Consider the following 19,240-nt stretch of genomic DNA (forward strand, 5'->3'; position numbering starts at 1 on the left):
CAGCGCTGCTGCTTTTTGTGAAAAACGAAGGGGCACATAGAGAGCTGTGGGGCTGTAAGCAGAAAGTAGTACAGGAAAAGTACCTGAGAAGGACCTGGGCTAGAAGAAAAGCAGATGCTTCAGGGGGGAGTGAGTGGTCGTGCAACTGCGTGCAGGGAGCCCAGTGTCAGGAGACTGGACAGCGAGAAGCGCAAGACAGAGGGAGTCTTGCAGGCTGGGACTGAGAGGCACTGTGCTTTCCTTTCATCTGCCTGACCACTGTGGTAACCAGACGCGCTGTCTACTGCCATCTTCCCTCCATCCAGTGATCTACACCTGCCAGACAGAATCTACTCCATCCCTGTGCTGGGGACCATACCCTATCGTTTACCTCTCCCTCCAGTAGGACCAAAGAGGGTGGCCAAGGAATACAGCATCTGCTCAGCAACTCCCTGTCCCCTGAGGAGGACAACATAAGCTACCTGTGCCAGCCTCCTGGGTTGTTCTTCTCTGCACAGCTGGAGGTTCTCTTACCCTGACTTTTTCTGGATCCCCTCTGCTCATCCTGCACATCTTCTGTCCCTGTGAGCCTCCAAACCCTCCATTTCAGAAAAGAAAAAAGTGGTTGTACGGGGTGTTCTGACCCATTGTGGGCAGGACGGTGCAGGACAAAGGCCGAGCTGAAGGGACGTGACAACAGGTTATTGATCGCTGCAGAGACCTTGAGCTCGGGTAAATAGATGTCCTACTTTCTCCCCCACTCCATGCATGTGTGAGCTGGCTGGTTAGGGGTATGGGCCAGGTCTCACAGGAAGCAGCAGGCTTTAAAGGTAGGTCTACAGCTCTGGGGGAAACCCCAGTGCCTACCATCAAATCTACTAACAAAGAGGCTCTTCTGCTGCTGCTTCCTGCCCTACTCTCACTGCCTCTCCATCTGTGGTTGTGTGCTTATGCCTGCTGTTTCTGAAGGGATGCTGTGATAGTGGAGAAGTGCCCTTGCTCTCCTGCACTGCCTGACTTGACTCCTTGGGAAGGAGATCCTCCCCAGGGGTTGCACAGAGAGGTGCTCCACAAGGAGCAAGGGAGGGCAGCCTGTGCTGGGCCTGTTTATACTGTCTGCCTCTCTGGAAGGGTGTGTTAGAGCAAGAGGATGTGTGACTGTTTGTCTGAGTGATGATGTTCATCAGGCTGCGTTTAATGTTCCAGAGTGAGTTACCTGGTGCTTATGTTCTGCAAATGTGTTCCCACGTTGCAAGGCAGCCTGGAGGGCTTGGAGCTCCATAAGGGGGAAAAGGAGACTGAAAAGCCCTCTTGCACTTGTGAAGTGATGCTCAATGGCATCCACACAGGGTAAAATGTGCATGAGGCCAACCATCTCTTTCCACATCTGTAGCAAGTCCCTCACATGCACTCCTGCTCTCAAGCTCACATCCACATGCACATACACCAGGCACGAAGAGGACTCACAGGCACATAGACAGGACACAGGCATTTCCCAAGAGCTCTGTCCCCTCCCATGCGGATGCATTCACATCCCTTTCCTCTCCAAACACAGAAACACAGAATGCCTTTGGGGGAAGGCATGCACTGGGTGGTGGCAAAGGAAAGGAAAAGTAAAGTGGGTGAGATAAGCAGTATTAATGTGGTCTCTTGGGCAATGACATTTCTTACCCTCAGAGTCTGGGGCTGACAGAAGGGAAGCAGTCAGAGAGAAAAAAAAAGAAGCAGCCTGGGGTAGATGAGGGGCAAAGAAGACAGAAGGTGTCCCCTGGCACAATCAGAGGGTGGTGGAGGGCTGAACATTAACCAGGTGCTCTCTTCTCATCAGCTCAGCTAGTGAATCAGTGCCAGCAACATCTTTGCCTGGGAACACATGGTCTGGTGGGAATGGCAAGGTTTGCTTACTTTAAGGGATCAAGATAAAAATGGCACAGTGGGCAAAGTGCAACTTTGGGCTCCCAGGCTGTGGCTGCTTTGTGCAATTTCTGCATACATTTGAGGTCACAGATTTTCTTTTACATTTATTTCTGGGTCAATATAATACCAGTTTTAAAACAATTCCCATCCTGGGAGGACAACACTTTTGCATTCAGAAAAATGCATTATTGTATTCATTTGTGGTTTTGGCAGAAGCAAAACCCAGGGAATACCTTTGAAAACCAAGGATTTACCAGGAGGTGCAGACAGGATGGTGTTCTAGAAGCCAGTCTCCCACTGATTTAGTTTTACTCACATTAGCTCTGATCGAAGTCTTTGATGGCTGGCCCCAGAGATCTCTTGGGGCTATAGATCTTGGGAGAGGACAGAGATGACATAACACCTGCAGAGACAAGTGAAAAGGGAAGCATAAAACCCAGCCTGACAATGACATGCTGTGTCACCAGATGCCCCTGATAGAGGCCGAAGAACAGGAGGAAGACTCCAGCTCCCTCTCAAATGACAAATTGGAGAGTAACTCACATCACTGCCTCTGCTATGTGCCCCTTGGGATTGCCCTTCTTGTGCTGGCTGGAGCTGCTGCAGCAACCTGGTATTTCCTAGGTAAAAATTCACATTTTTTCCCCCCTGCAGGAGGTGGATGGGGTGTAGTCAAAGCAACGCCCAGCCCAATGTTAGTGACTCTGAGTGATCTTTAGACACTCATACACAGGGGTAAACCCCACTCTCCTACATATCACCAAGGTATTCCAGTAGTGTCTTCTGTTGGCAGACTACAGACCATGGCACCTGGAACCATCCATCCTGCAGTTTTACTGTGGCAGCCTCCAGGTCCTCAATCGCTGGTACTCCCCGGACCTTGGGCAGGTGGAGTCCAGAGCCTTCTGGTTGGAGTCAGCTAAGCTCCAGAACACGGTGAGAGCAGTTTCATGAACAGTCCCTGAGGCCTTTCAGTGAGTAGAGAGGAAGGCGTCAGGTACCCACATCCAACGACAGACTTGGTGGGTCTCTACAGCAAGAGGGATGAAAGTCCAAACTGGCCGTAGGTCCTTTGTCCTGTAATATTGCACTATAGTTACTAATCAGATGACATTTTCTTTTCAGCTGAAGGAACTGATTCGTGCCACAGAGCTGGGTCGATATTACAACTCTAGCACAGTGTATGCCTTTGGGTGAGTAGCACCCACAGCATATTTGCTTGTTCGTGTGTGAAAGCTTCCAGTCAATTGTACTCTGCTTTTGCTGAAACCTGGCCGTGACAAATTTCTGCAGTCCCCCCACACGAGCTCCAGACTAGGCTGGATAGTCCAGATTCAGAATGGTTCCAGCATAACACAGCTGAGGATATTTTGATGTTCTTGTTCATCCCAGGCCATGATGAAAAGCCAAAACTGAGAAATTTTTCAGAGAGGCAAAAGTTCAAGGGAGGAAAAAAAATTCACTGGGAAGAGATGAAAAAAAATTTTTGGCTTGGCATTATCAGTAGAAACTAAGCAGCTGGAAATTAATTTGTCTAATCCCAGGAAGTAATTTTATGGCCTGATTCTAGGCACCAGAAGGGAGAGGTCAGAATGCACTATGGAAAAGGTATTCCAGCCAAGAAGCGTGGACCACCTGGGAACAGGATAACAGTGGAATGGGACAGATGTGGGACTGCAGCTTTACAGATCATAACAATAGATCATGATAGCAGAAATAATTTCCAGACTAATGGACATGTGCTTCTGATTTTTTTTTCTATGCATCCCTAAATTTGTCCTTCACCTAAAAAAATTTCCAATTTTGATGTCATTCCATTTTCAACTGGGGAAAGAAAAGTCTCACTTGCAACTCTTCCTCTAGCCTTTTACTGAACAAAGGTTTGTTTCAACAACTCTTTGCTTTCCCCCACCCATTTTACTCAGCTAACTGGTTGAACAGAGCTTTCCCAGTCACAGTCTCCTGCAGCTTGAGCCTGCCTAGCGTAATGGGTTGTATTAAGGTACTGAGTCATAAATCATCCACTTGTCACCATTTGTCACCACTGGGAGGTGGGACAGTGAAGTCTTGAGTGTTTCTTTTCAATCCCTGGTCAGTAGTATCCAAAGATCATTTCTACCTGAAATGAGACTACTCATTAGACCAGTCCTGATTAATTATCACATTAATTTGAGCTCATATGGTCATCACTAAAGCCAGATGGCATAAAAAGACTTCCTCCCACAAAGCACTATGCATTGACTCAAACCATGGACATTGCAGCTCTCCTGCCCCACTCAGAGATGTTCCTCTGGATCACAGCAGCAAGATGGAACGTCCACACAGATATGTCTGATTTGTGGAAAAACAGTGTGTGGGGGTTAATCTCTAGGGTTTGTCTCTCCAGTTGTTCTGGAGATGTAGAGAATATTTGACATGATATTTCCCTGTTAGGGAGGGGGCTCTGACCTTCTTCTTCTGGTTCACCCTCCAAATTCCTGAGAGTCAGCAGAAGGAAATAACTGCTGAGAGGGTAAACACAGTGCTCCACCAAGAGCTCTCCACCAGCTTCAACAGCTCAGGCAGCCTGTCCTACCAGACGGAGTACAGGGTCAACCCAGACTCGCTGGTTCTCCTGGGTAAGTACCAGCTGCTCCCCTGTGGCCTGAGCAATCAGAAATGCTCCCAAGATTTGTAAGGTTAGGAGTCACTACTGAAGGGGACAGGGGAAACCTGAAGAAGAAATAGTAAGGATCAGAAAGACAACTACATTTATTTCTTCCTGATAGAGAAGAAATGAAGTTTGATTTAAAAAAAAAAATCATTGTTCCTTTGAAGGACTAAATATTGTTGGAGATATAGCAGACCATGATCAGCTAGGTATTTTTTTTTTTCCACCCATCAGCTTTGGCTTCTCTGGAGCAAGATCTTAGACAGGTCATGACTTTGATCAGCTCAGCTTGAAAATAGCAAGCAATTAGGTTTCCTACTTTCTTTTGGGAGATTATTCCAGACTATTTGATAGAGAGAACAAAAGCAACATACCTGAGTCACCACTAAGACTTCTTCTGAGACAAAGTACCGTTGCCACTTCAGTACCTGACTGATTTTAAATCTGATGATTTTAAGGGTTATTTATTGTTGCCCACAAAGAAGGTCCCAGCCTGTTTAAAAAGCCACCCATACAAAAACTGCTCTAAAATAAGTGTTAGGAAAAGGACTAGGGATGTGTCTATATTCAATGCATCCAAGTTCAATGGAATTTATATTTGGTCTTTATAATGAAGCTTAACTTCTCAGCCTGGTCTGATCCCTCTTAGAGTTCCAAATCTCCCAGGTTTTAAAATACATTATTTTTCTTCTCTCCTCTTGGGAGTCCTATTTCCAAGTTTCTTCTTCTCTTGAAATGTTACATCCCAGGTTTTTTTCCCTCAGACGTGCTAACTTGCACTTTTCTAAGATGAAGCTTCTTTCATTATATGCCACCCATATTTTCTTTAACTTTTCCCTCTACATCCCAATTGTTTTGTGGGTCATTTTTTTGGTGTGTGTAAAGAAAATTCTATTTCCTCAAAACGATTTTCACTCCCTCATCCAGACCATCATTTTAAGATCTTATTCTGAAGCTGCATTAGCATCTCATGAAGACATCTCCTCCTGCAGTTACCATCAGTCCCTTCTACTTATGATTTGTTTCCAGCATACCAGACCTTATGTTCAGCCAATCTAAATGAACTTTCTTGACAAAGAGATCATAAGAAAATATGCTAAATGCTTCCAAGTGAGCCCATCTAGCATTTTCCCTTTATTTTCTCACTTCATAATGTAACTCACAAACAAATAAAAATGATGGTGCCATACTTTTAGCTATTCCCAGTTCCCTCTTACTCCCTTTGCATCTGTTTCACTGTTTTATTCATTTCATCAGACCACATTTCTTTCTATTTTGGACCTAACACACCAGTTACAGTTTCTCCAGCTCCTTCTGCTTTCTCTAGTCCTTTCCACCTCCCTCTTCGGTCAGGAGCACAGTCTAGCAGCTGAGGCAAAAGCCAAAAACCTCTTATACTGCTGGGCCAGGGTGACCTCAAGCCAATGGCTTAACCTCTGGCTTCCTCTGCCCTGTAAAATTAGAGTGAAAAAAATAGCTAGCTAATAGCATGTCATTAGCACTTCATTGCTTTCTGACAGACTCATTTGCTGGCCTGTTTAGCTCTAAACATTCATTCTGCCTTGAGACACAGAGCTGGAAACCATTGACTAGTGCAGGAAAATCTCCAGCATCTCCAGTGCTTTATTTTTATTAGCAGCTACACTCGCCCCAGGACACCAGTTTCCCCTTTCCCCAGAAGTCTTTCAGGGCATCCTTTTCCCTACAGGAACTCAGTTATATTGCCTTCAGATACAAGAATACTTACTATCAGCTCAGCACACACTCTTCCCTACAGCACATAAACTTCTCTAGGAGCCTGCCTTATGCCTGCAGGATCCTCTTTTCCATAACATCTGTTTTTGCTATGACAAAACCATTCATTTCTCCCCACAGAATTGCTTAGGAGCTACAAAAAACCAAAGCCCTGACCTAGGCAAGCCCCCAACAGCAATTCTTACACCCAGCTGACCTCACAGTGCCTTTTATTTTGGCAATTACTCCCAGTAGCACCTGATCTTTGGCTGATTCCAGTTCAGCTGGGAGGCTGGAGGAAAGCCCAGCTCTCTTAAAAGTGTTGTCCACCCTGTGACTCTGTTTTGCACAGATTTATAGTCCTTGCTGGCGACTTTCTGTGCATCTCCCTTCTCCAAAGTAGGACTCTATAAGGATGTTGAGTAGCTCATCAACCAGTGATCATCAAAAGAGACCTCCTTCTCCACCCTCAGTAACTCCTGTATTTTTCAATGAGGGTTCTTTAAACTGGGAGAGCAGATGGTGAAGGCTCTGGGAAGGGGGGCTGTGCTTGTGGTGTGACTGCCAGAGGAGGGAAATGACTGCCTGAAGCAATGCCTATCCCTCTTGGGAAGAGGTCCTGGAATAGCACACAAAAAATGGACAAGGCAAAAAGCAGAGAAGTCCGTGGTGGGCTGGAAAGCATGAATTGGGGCTGTTGGATTTGGGGTAGAGGGCAGAGAGATGGGTTGGGGAAGGCATGGCTGAAACAAGTCCCCAAGAGCAGACAGAGAGGTACCTGGAGGATACCCCTTGCCGAAGCTGTGAGTGAACCAGTTACACAGGAAGGAAGGGAGTCCTCACCTGCCATGCTAGCATTCAGATCCAACCAGTTTATCTTTTGGTTTATCTTCCTTTATATATTTTCTTTCTAACAGAATCCAGTGTGAAAGACATAGCAGTGCTGAAATCCACTCTGGGTAGGCTACCTTTTCCTTTCCTTTTGAGTTCATGACTTTGTGGGAAGGATTTTCACAGGGGACAGAAAGCTTGTTGGCTTCCTGGAGCTGTAAAACTTGGGAAGGGAAGAAGAGAGTAGGAGCAAGGGAACACCAGTGCTGCTGCTTGGCCAGATGCAAACTACATGACTCAGCTGTATGGTGGATGGCTCTGAGCATCCTGACAATGCCGCCCCTGTAGGCCTCCACTAGGCAGAGATATCAGCTACCAGGGGCAGTGCAGCCACCTTAGTCTTGTCCTGGTCCGGATGAGAACTGTTAAGTAGCTTGGTAAGCTGGTACAAGTGCTAATTTCAGGCCCCATGCAATGTTGCTGAACGTGTGTGTGGGTGGGGGCGGTGGGCATTTCCTGCATGGCTCTGCATTGGATGTGCTGTCAGTCATTTAAGAGTCTGTTGTCTTAGTAATGTTTGAAGATGCTTTAAGTAATTTTGGCCAGTGTTGTAAGTGCTGTGGCTGGCAGCTTGCATTAGATATGCTGTTAGAAACTCACCTTTAAGCTGATATTTACTCAAAAATTCTAGTGTGAAAGTCTTCTGAAACCTGGAAATCAAACGAGAGAGATGTAAAGTCAGGAAGAATATGAGGCTGAGAGAAGAAAAAGGTGAAAAAGAAAATAAAGCCAATGAAAGAAAACTGTGCTGTGCTGATATTTAAAGCCTGAGGTAGTATTAGCTTAAGCAAGGACAGCCTTACCCTAAAATGGGGTTCACACTGATGTCCCTAGCAATCTCACATCTTAATTTCCCTTACAACCATCCCTAAGCCCCCCTTTGCCTCCATTTAGATCACCCGAATGTTTGAATCCCTCTATCTTTCCCTTTGATTCAGGTTGCTACAGGTACAGCTACGTCCAGGAGGATGACATCCTAAGGCTGGAGGGCCCTGACTACCTGGCCTCCAGTTGTCTTTGGCACCTTCGTGGCCCCAAGGGCTACATGATCAAGCTACACCTGGAGTGGACTCTCCCTGATTGCAGGGACCGCCTGGCGATGTACGATGCAGCTGGGCCCCTGGAGAAACACCTCATCACCTCGTAGGTAGCTCCTGAGCTGGGGGAACACGGTGGGGAAGCCAGGCAGGATGGCGTGACACACCACAGCAGAGGAAGGTGTTAGACTACATCAGAGGAAATTCTCTTTGATGCAGAACCTGCCTCTTGCTGATCAGCTGAAGTCACTGATGTGGGATATGTATTGCACAGGCAGCTGTGCAGCACGAGCTGTCTCGCTGTTGGCCCTTTGGTTCAGTTGTGCCTCACAGCAAGCATAGGCTGTGTATGGATAACACAGACCTCCATTGTCTCTCTCATTCTTCTCTTTCATTTGTTTATTGCTTGCTGCACTCCCATCTTTTTATCTCTTTCCCTTGAGGATCTATGGCTGCAGCCGGCAGGAGCCCATTGTGGAAATCCTTTCGTCTGGCCCTGTCATGTCCATTGTGTGGAAAAAAGCCATGTACAGCTACTTTGACCCCTTCATCCTCTCAGCACAGGCGGTGCCCCTCAAAGGTGAGGAAGGCTGGAGGAGGGCGGCTATAGATATAGAAGACAGGTCATCTCCAACAACATCACAGCTCCTAGAGGTCCATCATCCCTATAAGGGGCAGAATTCACTCTGAATTGCAAGGGTAGAGGTGGTCAGTAAAAGGCAAGTTAGGTGTTGCTCCCTCACTTGTACTCACACACTAGCATGTGGCTCGAGCCTTTAGAGCTCAGGCTCTGGCAGGCAGAGCCTGAGAGATCACGATACTTTAAAAGAAGGGTCTCATACATGGACAGACCAGATGTGGCCTGGACATCACATCCACATGCACTCATAGATAAATGTCAATTCTACATAAGACTCTTAGACAGCAATAGACATTATTATTACCCTTCTCTGGACAAGAGGAGGATGCTAAAAGTCTTGCTGGGTAGAAATGGCCACTTGAAGGGAGATGGCAGAACACCCCAATCACCTTTAGCATCAGTCCCTTTTATCTTCTTCTCTAATGGGTTGGATACACAGCATCTCCACACTGAGACTGAGCTGACAGATAGCAGGGCCTTGAATGTCTGTATTTACAGCTTGTGAAGTGAATATAACTCTGCGGGAGGACCTGGAGCTGCAGGGGAAGATCGGCACCCCACATTACCCCAGTTACTACTCGCCCAACACGCAGTGCACCTGGCACATGATGGTAAGAGCCAGCTCCCAGAAGGGCATCCAACCCATCCCTGAAACCCGGGCAGCACTCCACGTGTTATGGGGAGTACAGCCATTTCTCTGAGTCAGACCATCATGAGAAGCAAGCAGTAGGTGACAGCCTGCCTAGCCTCCACATAAGGTGTGTTTCTGAAGGGTAAGGAGTCTAATATTGCATACCAGCACAGAGATGCCATAGCTGAGGAGGAATCTGAAGTCTGGTCTCCAGAGGAGTTCTTCAAAGCAGAACCAGAGTGCTAGGAATTGCCAGGTTTAACACCAGCAGCAGAGCCACCATGGGCTATGGCATGGCCCCGGTTTAGAGAGTGCTTCCTTCTGACCAGCGATGTGGCCAGACACATCTGGTCTTCACATCTGCGCTGCTCATTTCTGATTTATGGAGTGTGCTGCAACACTTATAGGAGCCATTTCTCCTCTGCTCTGGACACTCTTGTCTGCAGGTCCCTTCCCTCGACTATGGAGTCACCCTCTGGTTCGATGCCTATGCACTCAGCAGACAGAAGCATGACCTGCCCTGTACCCAAGGCCAGTGGATAATTCAGAACAGAAGGTGTGTGTTGGGGTCCTGGTTTCTGTCTCTCACTTCCCACTTGGGATTAAACTCGTATTAAACCTCTGCAGGTTCCCTGCTCGCTTCAGCCACCATACCTGACAAAGGCAAGCCTACACTCAGTGGCCACTGCTTCTGCTGGTGCCTCTTGCTTTTCTATTTTTTCAGCTTGCCTTGTTCACTGTCTCCCCAGTGAACACATTTCTTATGGATTTTCTTCGAGCTACCAGCCTGCTTTCTCTGTCTTGCTGTTTGCATCAGGCTTCTTAGTTTTCTCCTGTGTGTGTAACCTTGGTGTCCTCCCACATCTCCTGTGTTTGCAAATCTGCCTGTCACCGCCTCTGCAATATTATCTGTGTGTGCCATTGCCTTACATCCACCTCCGTACAGATCTTCCCCTTAGCTCCATATCCTCCTTTTTTGACTGCAGCCACTTCCCCCTGCAGGACTTCTCAAAATTAGCATCTATATTTAGCTGGGGCTCACCACTGCCCAGGTGCAAAGGGTGGAGAGCTGTTGTGCTCTCATCTTCCCAAAGCAGGCTCTGAGATAAATGGACCCACAGCTTTTGGGTTTCCTCCCACTTATTGCAAAATTGCCATTTTCCCTCCAAAACCTCCCCCAACCCATGTCATTAGTGTCTTCTCCACTGTTCCTGTGGATGTAACTTTTCCTTTGATGAGTATGATCAAGAAGCTGTGTTCCCCTGGCTTAGGATTTCTACTTTTTCTCTCCCCACCTTCAACTCTTAAACTGTCAGTGCTTGCCAGAAAGCGGGAAGTGTCCAGGGATAGTGGGGTCACTCTGGACTCTCTATCTCATGCATATTTAAGGCATTTTCCCTTCCTGGTTTTCCCCCAACACCCAATCTGCATGGCCCTCTTCCCACCAAGCCCCCTTGCCCCACTCTGTTGTCTTCTCCTCCCTCCCTGTCCAAGCCATCCTGTCTGTGTTTGCTCCTCAGGTTGTGTGGGCTGCGGACCCTACAAGCCTACGCTGAGAGGATCCCAGTCTTATCTTCTGCTGACATCACCATCGCCTTTACCTCGCAGATCTCCTTAACTGGCCCTGGTGTACAGGCAACTTACAGCCTGTACAACCAATCTGATCGTGAGTTCAGGTTTCTCCCTGTTCCTTAGTGGGGTGGTGGGTACTAGCAGCCCCTGTGCACTTGGCTTGTGCACAGGGGAAAACACAAGGCACATTCCGTGCGCCCTACACGCCATCCACCCTTCAGGAACATGCTCACAGGTCAGTGACACACGCATCACTGATCTCCCCAAAAGGAGAGGCATTTACGTGTAAAGCTGCTTCTGCACATGTGGCCCTGCCTCATGTTGCCAGAGCACCCATGTGACAAAACCCAAGGTCAGAGAGTTGTCCAAAATCTTACCCTTGCGCCAACATCACAGGCTGGCCTTGGGAATTCATTGAGAAATCATCTCTGCTTGAAGCAACGTTTGTTTTGATTATGAGAACTCTTAGAGAGAGTTTTTCCTGCTCACCTTGGAATCCATGCAAACAAGAGACAAATAAAACTGCACACAAATACACGTACACCCATATACAAGTGCTGTCCACAGTCCGTCTTTCACAGGTTTCAATATCTCTCTCCTAAAGGGTGCCAGTAATGCATACCAGTCCCCGAAGACAGGCAGCTGCCAACATGTGTCTAACACCAACCCTTTCAAGGTCCCAAACAAGTTTTAATAACAACTCCAAAGAGCCTATTTCAGCTTTCCCACAGCATTCAGGAGACATGAAAGAGTACTAAACCAGAGATATGGTTTACCAGGCAGGTGGTTATCCTGGCTATTGCCCATTGGTACAATGCAGAACAGGGAAAGAGCCAGGTGCATAGCCTGGCTCCATTTGCCCTTGTTAAGAGCAGATGACGAGGCAGATTTTGGGGAGCACAGTGAGTGCTGCCAGCACACTGCAGCAGAACTTGTGTGGTCAGGAAAGTGTGCAGCTCCATGCTTCACTTTCAAGCCATGGTGCTCTGCTGCACAAGGTTTCCAGTCCCTGGGCACTAACCACTCTCTGCTGGTTTCACAGCCTGTCCTGGGGAGTTCCTGTGTTTGGTGAATGGTTTGTGCGTCCCAGCCTGTGATGGGATCAAAGATTGCCCCAATGGGCTGGATGAGAGAAATTGTGGTGAGTGATTTCTTCTCCCCACTGGTCCTCAGTCTCAGCAAGACACAGCCCCTTGCTCCTCCAAAAGTAGGGAGAGTTGGGAAAGATTTGGTCAGCCTAGGTACAGCCTCATACCTCCCCCCAGGAACTTAAACCTCTGCATCCTTGAAAGTCTCATCCCACTGCTGTCTGGCTTTAGCCTGCTCTGGATGGAGCAGCAATTCTTCTGGCTTCTGTGCGCAGCACAGTCTTCCTGGGAGAAGCCCCTAGTACCCATGCACCAAGAGCTCCAGGCAGCCTGAAAGAAGCCCCCTACCCAGGCTGTCCCCCACCTTGTCCTGCATTCCTCCCACCCAGGGTCTACTATCAATCTCAGCCCTAGCCTACAGCCCACTCTGCTGTCACACACTCAGCATCCCCCTCCCAGTTCACACCTACCCAAGCCCACCTGCTGCCCTTCTCTCTCTTCTTTCCCCCCAGGCCATTTGTGACATTTGATCTGTACAGATCCTCAGTCACATATTGTGCCCCAGTTTGGTAGCATCAAAGTCCTTGATCAGCCCCAGTCAGTTCTTCATGCCAACAGCAGTTAGTGCTGACACGAACACCATCCTTAGCATCCCAGCACTCCTGCAGAGCCCCATTTTTATAGGAATTGTGATTCAGGTTTAGACATGACACCTAATTCATCTATTCTCCCATCTCCAGTGTAAGGGGGCAGCTCATCATGTTGTTGCCCCAACATCACTAAAATTGCATCACTAACTTTTCATTAGTTGTCCCCTATGGTTGTTTTTTCAGACAAAGATCCCTGAGCTACTGGAGGCAGTGGCCAACTCTGAAAGATTCAGAGGAAGGTGTAGGAAAAGTCTAAACAAAAAGGAAGGAGAAATCTTTCTCAAGGAAGTTTTAAGACAGTGCTAGAAATGTGAGAGCTCTCACAGGGTCACCAAGGTTGGGTTTTGTATTGTCTGTAGTTTTGCTGACAGTGTTCTCTGTCCCATCATCCATCTGTCTGACATCAGGGTTTGTGTGCTTCCTTCATCTAGACATGTATACATTTGCATCCTTATGAATATCTAATCCTTTCTTGAAGCCTGGTAGCTTCTTGGCCCCAGCGATATTGTGTCATTCAGTTTCACAGGTTGACACAGACCAAGACTAACAAAAAAAACTTTCTTGGTGTTTTCAAACAACCCTTCATATTTGAAAAGCAAAAGAGAAATGTCGTGATTTCCTTCCTTTCTTATACTGTTGCTTTTCTGGTTATTCACTCCATGTCTGTATGGAACGTTAGTTCCTGTCTTTGAAATCAATGTTCAAGTTGCCTCAGACCTTCATGTGCCTTTAGTCATCTGGAGTCCTCATGCTAATTAATGAAGAAATTACAGGCATTGCAGTAAGAAAATGCCCAGGAGGTACTGACCCATCATGTTCTGTGTTGCACATAAATATGCACAAACACAGGACAAGTTCCTGCTATGGAAATGTGTGATCAGAAGTCAAACTGTGATGGACAGGCCTATCTCCATCCTGAGTGGCCATCAGAGCTCATGGACTCCATTGTTGTTCAGGACTCACCTGCAAGGGGAACCACTGGTCTGTATGAGATGGTGATCCATGAGCTGAGGGTGATAGCAAGGCAGGAGGAACAGTGACCTCACTAGACAGGATGCAGTCCTACAGAACCCTAACAAGGCAAGCAGACCAGGTCTGGTGATGGTAACTTGAGAAGTCCAGTGACCTCAAAGCATGTATATAGTGCTGAGGCAGGTCTGAGGCCAAGAAAGAAAAGTTAAGTCAGCAACAACAGCGTTAAGACAGGGTGCAGACATACCTACAATGTAGGTCAGGCAAAAACTACACAGCTGCACTATACTAGAGCTGGTCTCAAGCACAACTTATGAGGTGTGGGAAGTTTGTAGAGACTATTGGTGCACCGAGGACCCTGACCTCACACCTTGTCTTGCATGCCCAATTTGTGTGTCTTTCCCTTCCATGCAGTGTGTCCTGCAAAGTTCCAGTGCCATGAAGACAGCACTTGCATCGAGTTCAGCAGGGTCTGCAACCAGCAGCTGGACTGTGTCAATGGGAGCGATGAGGAGCAGTGCAGCGAAGGTAGGGAGGGGCAGTGCTGGCATGAAAAATGCCTTCCCCTACATTTGAGCCAAGGCTGTTGGAAGCATAATTCCTTCATGTGACATAAGGACACCAGCTGGGAATTAACTTGCCTGACCTGCTCACAATGTTTGTGAGCTGTTTGTTTGTTCAGGAAATTCCCTGTCATCATTTATGGAGTTCCCCCAAGCTCTCTGCTGGCTTTTCTCCCCCACTTAAAGGACTTCAGGCTATGTCTACAAGATGCCCTCCTTCAGCCTTGATTCCCCTTCCTTTTTGCAGGGGTCCCCTGTGGTCCTTTCACCTATCGCTGTGAAGACGGGACCTGTCTGAAGAAACCCAACCCCCTGTGTGACAGCATTGCAGACTGCAAGGACCTGTCTGATGAGAAGCGCTGTGGTGAGGAAATGATCCGCTGCATGTCACTCAGGCAGGTTCAGGATGACATGCAGCTGCAGGTGGTCCCATTTTTCCCCACCACCCCAGAAGAAGCACCCACCCTCCCTTGTTCCACCACCTTCTCCCCACCCCAGAACCACCATATCAGTGCTCCTGCTCCATCCTGAGGTGGCAGGGTCAGCAGCAACGAGCCAACTCTGTGCTGAACTCATCTCCCTCAGGCAGAGGCATCAGGCCAGGTAGACATGTCTCACAATCCAGGTTCAACCCACAGGCTTCCTGTTGGAGCCCTATGTTGGCTTATATGAAGTAATACCATCATACAAGGCTCCAGCCAGAAAACTCACCCATATCTGCATGGCCGCTGACAGGGAGAGAATTCATGTTTTGATTTCTCTACTTGTTGTTTTCTGGAGCCTCGGTAGGCAGTGAAAGGGAATGACTGGGAGGGTTTCCTGACAGCACAGTCAGTGCGCTGCCCCAAAGGCATGCCCAGGCTGCAGCTGGAGGTGGGGAGCACTGTGCAGGCGTCAGCAGGGACACACACTGGGAGGGAGTGCTCACTACACCTGTCTCGGGCAGTACATAAAGCTGAATAGGTAAGGCAGGGGATTAGAGGTCAAACTCTTCAGTCAACTAAGTAGGAAACAAAGGGAAGGCACAGTATATCATGTTCCCTTCCTTCCTTGAAGTATCTGCTGTGTCTCCTCCTCAGACTGTGGAATGCAAGCCCCTCTCAGCAGGATTGTGGGCAGTCTGAATTCTGTGGAAGGGGAATGGCCATGGCAGGCCAGCCTACAAGTTCGGGGCCGCCACATTTGTGGGGGAACACTCATTGCTGATCGCTGGGTGGTCTCAGCTGCGCACTGCTTCCAGGATGAGAGGTAAACGGAGATGGGAGGGTTCTGGATAGAAAGATTTGCATTGCTTGCCATGTCATGCGTAATTGGAGGCTCTTCTGACTGGTGAAATGTCGTGGGGCAGCTGCACCCTTCATCTGGCACCCCTGCCATGCTTCTCCATGGCTTGGAACAGGAGAAAGGGGTATGGATACATGCATTAGTATTTAGGTGTGCATGCAGGAAAAAAGAAGCAATGTTGGGATTCACAGAACAGCTTTGAGGGGGCAATTTTAGCAGAAAATGCTTCACAGCTCCACCTTTCCTTTGGCTCTGGCACGTATCCATGCTATTATGGCTCCAGCCATGGAGATGTCAACCAGTGCTAGATGGGGTGAGATAGCATTACCAGCAGAGCATGCCGTGTTGGTCCCATGCTTCTCTGCTGCATCCTACAGGCTGGCTTCCCCCTCCATATGGACCGTTTACTTGGGCAAATATTTTCAAAATGCCACCAGCCACACAGAGGTGTCCTTCAAGGTGATCCGCCTCTTCCTCCACCCTTATTATGAGGAGGACAGCCATGATTACGACGTGGCCCTGCTCCAGCTGGACCATCCTGTGATCATCTCACCTTTAATCCAGCCTATCTGCTTGCCTGCTCCTTCTCACTTCTTTGAGCCTGGCCTTCACTGCTGGATCACTGGCTGGGGGGCCCTCAAGGAAGGCGGTAGGTTGAAGGTCTTTGTTGGTGGATTACTGTAGCAGTGCCAAGGCAGAAACATAGGTTCAGATGTGTAGTAGGCAGAACAGGCATCTGTTCATCCCAAACGCCCTTTACTCCTTTTAATTTTGGGTAACAAATCAAAATTACCTGTTGAGTGCCCTGAAACCTCATTTAGAGAGGCAGGTTTGAGAGTCTGGTAATCTATATGGGGAAAGCATGTGTTTCTTCATTCAAAGACTAGAATAGTCCTTCAGGTCAGCTTAGTGCCTTCACCCACTCACACACTTGCTCCCGCTGCTTCCTGAACGGAAACACTCAGGAGACTATACAGAGCTGGACACTCCTGGTTTGCATACTTAGACAGAAAAGCTTAACATCCATTTCAATGAGAAACAAACTTAGGACTCCTGAGAACCTAGAGGTTTCCCCAAATCAGAATCCCCCTTGTCCCAAAAGCTGAAGTACCTACAACATATTTCTGTAAGGAAAGGCTTGAAAGGGAATTTTGCTCCTTCCATGAAGGTGAAGTGCTCTACTGAAGGTCAGAGATTGTGATGCCAGTGGAGAGCAGAACAGAAATTACAATGGCAAGTTTCAGCATGCAGTGAGATAGGCATAGGCTGGGGGATCGTGGTAAACAGTGGGAAGTTCCACCATAACTCACCTGCACTGCTTTTGGTGCTCCACCTTTCAGGGCACATCAGCAATATTCTACAGAAGGTGGACGTGCAGCTCATCCAGCAGAACATCTGCAGTGAGGCCTATCACTACATGATTACTCCCAGGATGTTGTGTGCTGGGTACTACAAGGGCAAGAAAGATGCCTGCCAGGTGACAGAGGAGTTGTGGGATCAGGGTTGACTGCCAGAGGTGGGGTGTGTCCCTAGTCTCACGGATGCAATCCACGGCCTATAATGAGGGTTAAAAGACTATAGAATGTCCCTTCCCCAACACTTCTTCTGATCTAAGTGGCCAACAATGGCTCTCAGGGCTACTTCTTCCCTTAAGCAGTATCCAAATAGAGTTAAACATACCCTTTTCTCATTTCAGCCCACTCTCCACTCTTAACCTCCCACTTTCAAGTAAGGTGTCTACATTAGTCTCTTACAGCCTCTTTAGCACCTGTCACACACAGTAACCTGTCTGTTCCTTCGTTACTATCAATCTCCAGGAATTCTCTCCCATCCCTCCCAGTATCCAGTTAAATTCCACCAGCTTTCTTGCTTGCCACATATTTGGAAATGCCATATGGAGCAGAAGGAAACAGTAGAGCAATCAGCTTCTTGGGATGTGGCTAAGGGGGAGGAATTTGCATGATGAAGGAATGAATGTGTTAGGTGTTTGCAATGGGGACTGTTTTTGACATCTGCCTAAGGTACAAGGAATGTTGCAGATGTCCCAGGCATGAGCTGAGGCAATAAAGGGATCTGCACATGGAGGGACTCAAAGACAGTGTAATCACACAGCAGGAGAAGCTGGTGGATTGCCATCACCCCATTTTACTTTTCCTTTCTCTAGGGTGATTCTGGAGGTCCGCTGGCCTGCAAAGAACCCAGTGGCAGATGGTTTCTGGCTGGTTTGGTCAGCTGGGGAATGGGATGTGCACGTCCAAATAACTATGGAGTATACACCAGGATCACTCAAGTGCTGGGCTGGATAAAGCAAACCATGAGCTGAGAAAAGTGCATCTCTATCTTCTCCCCATCACACCTACACTCACATGGCACTCATTTCTGATCTTGCTCACTTGCCTCTCAGAGAGTGTGGGATGTAGTCAGACCCAGGATGCTTTTCTGAATAGGGCAAGAGAAGGCTGCTGTAGGGATTGTAGATAAAAGCAGGCAGACCCTCTTCCCTATCAGTGCTTCACAGGGAGCATCCCAAGGGGTTTTTAGGCTATCCATCCGAAAGAGGGGGGAAGGGAAGAGGGGGGAGGAGGAGTTGGGGGCAATGACATGACACACAGCAATAGTCCCAAGTTGATGGTTTCTGAGAAGAGGAATAAGAGGGTTCATGAACTTTCCACAAACCATGTGATTCAGCCACAGTCTTATGCTGGAACATTTGCTGAAAGAAAATGTGACTGATGTAGTTAGAGATTCCAGTAACTGTGAAATCAATCTGCCTCCCTCTTCCTTCCTGCTGCTTATCCTTCATCCCCCTTCCCCTCCCATCACTCCTCCTCTTCCATCTCCCTAATTGCTTCTTTTCTTAGCTGGCGTGTGCTGTTCAGTGTGCTGTTCAGCTCAGCCAGGCAACTCTTCACGTCTCACTGACTCCCAGGCACGAGTCCAGCATTGCACCCCCAAGCACGTGTCCTGCCTTCCTGCTGGAGCAGCACCCAGCCTCCACTGCTGTACTTCCCTCACTAAAAACACTGGAGCAGCCTCCCATTCCCTTCCCTCAGCCCTTCTAAATACCTTTTACATAAGGATGTCTCAACTGCTTCCATCTCCTATCTCAGGTAATGCAGGAAGTGAAGAAGGCTTCAGGGCACAGTGCTTGAACTGCAACTGCTATGGGTTCGGGTTTTTTACTAAAGATACACGTATGTGTGCGTGTGTATATGGATATATATACAATGGACTGCTCTCTGGAATTAGAAATAAAATTAATCCGAGGATTTTTTTGGCTCTAGTTTGCCTCACTTTGTTAAAACCTATCTTGGGGTTTGTATGTTTTTGACCAAGGTCCAGTCCTGGCACTGGCAACTGGCAAAAGTTTCCACACCCCTGCCCACCCCAGGTGTCCTTAGCACAGTGAGGCCAATCCTTTAGCTAGACAGGTGGTCCTCACTTATTGTTATGATTTAGGGGTGCAGGTACCAATAAGCAAACCCGCTCTGTAGCCCAACTGCCTGCAGTGGGGATGAAGCACAGATGCAGCGAGAAGTCCCTCCAGCCCCCAGAAAACAGGCGCAGCACCAGCCACCAGCTTCTGGTGGCTCCAGATGATAAATCCAAACTCCTTTTCTCCAACTCCCACC

At 48.0% G+C, this 19,240-nt stretch overlaps 1 protein-coding gene across 4 annotated transcripts; it reads left to right on the plus strand.

Annotated features, from left to right (window-relative positions):
• Position 1: 1 nt before the first annotated feature.
• Positions 2-18,872, plus strand: TMPRSS6 (transmembrane protease, serine 6). Of its 4 annotated transcripts, none has more exons than XM_017823362.1 (18): positions 2-711; positions 2,364-2,520; positions 2,690-2,832; positions 3,022-3,089; positions 4,330-4,514; positions 7,198-7,239; positions 8,110-8,314; positions 8,652-8,788; positions 9,347-9,459; positions 9,926-10,035; positions 11,000-11,145; positions 12,094-12,192; positions 14,176-14,289; positions 14,572-14,688; positions 15,404-15,572; positions 15,986-16,257; positions 16,949-17,085; positions 17,773-18,872. In XM_017823362.1, exons 2-18 carry the CDS (start codon positions 2,364-2,366, stop codon positions 17,929-17,931), a joined length of 2,373 nt encoding a protein of 790 aa, XP_017678851.1. In that variant the 5' UTR covers positions 2-711; the 3' UTR covers positions 17,932-18,872. The 4 variants fall into 4 exon arrangements, with proteins under 4 accessions (XP_017678851.1, XP_017678850.1, XP_017678853.1 ...); XM_017823361.1 differs by having other exon boundaries at positions 700-809; XM_017823364.1 differs by having other exon boundaries at positions 700-809; positions 4,381-4,514.
• The last annotated feature ends 368 nt before the right edge of the window (positions 18,873-19,240 follow it).

This window comes from Lepidothrix coronata, unplaced genomic scaffold, assembly GCF_001604755.1.
Source record: "Lepidothrix coronata isolate B3197 unplaced genomic scaffold, Lepidothrix_coronata-1.0 Scaffold102, whole genome shotgun sequence".
NCBI lineage: Eukaryota > Metazoa > Chordata > Aves > Passeriformes > Pipridae > Lepidothrix > Lepidothrix coronata.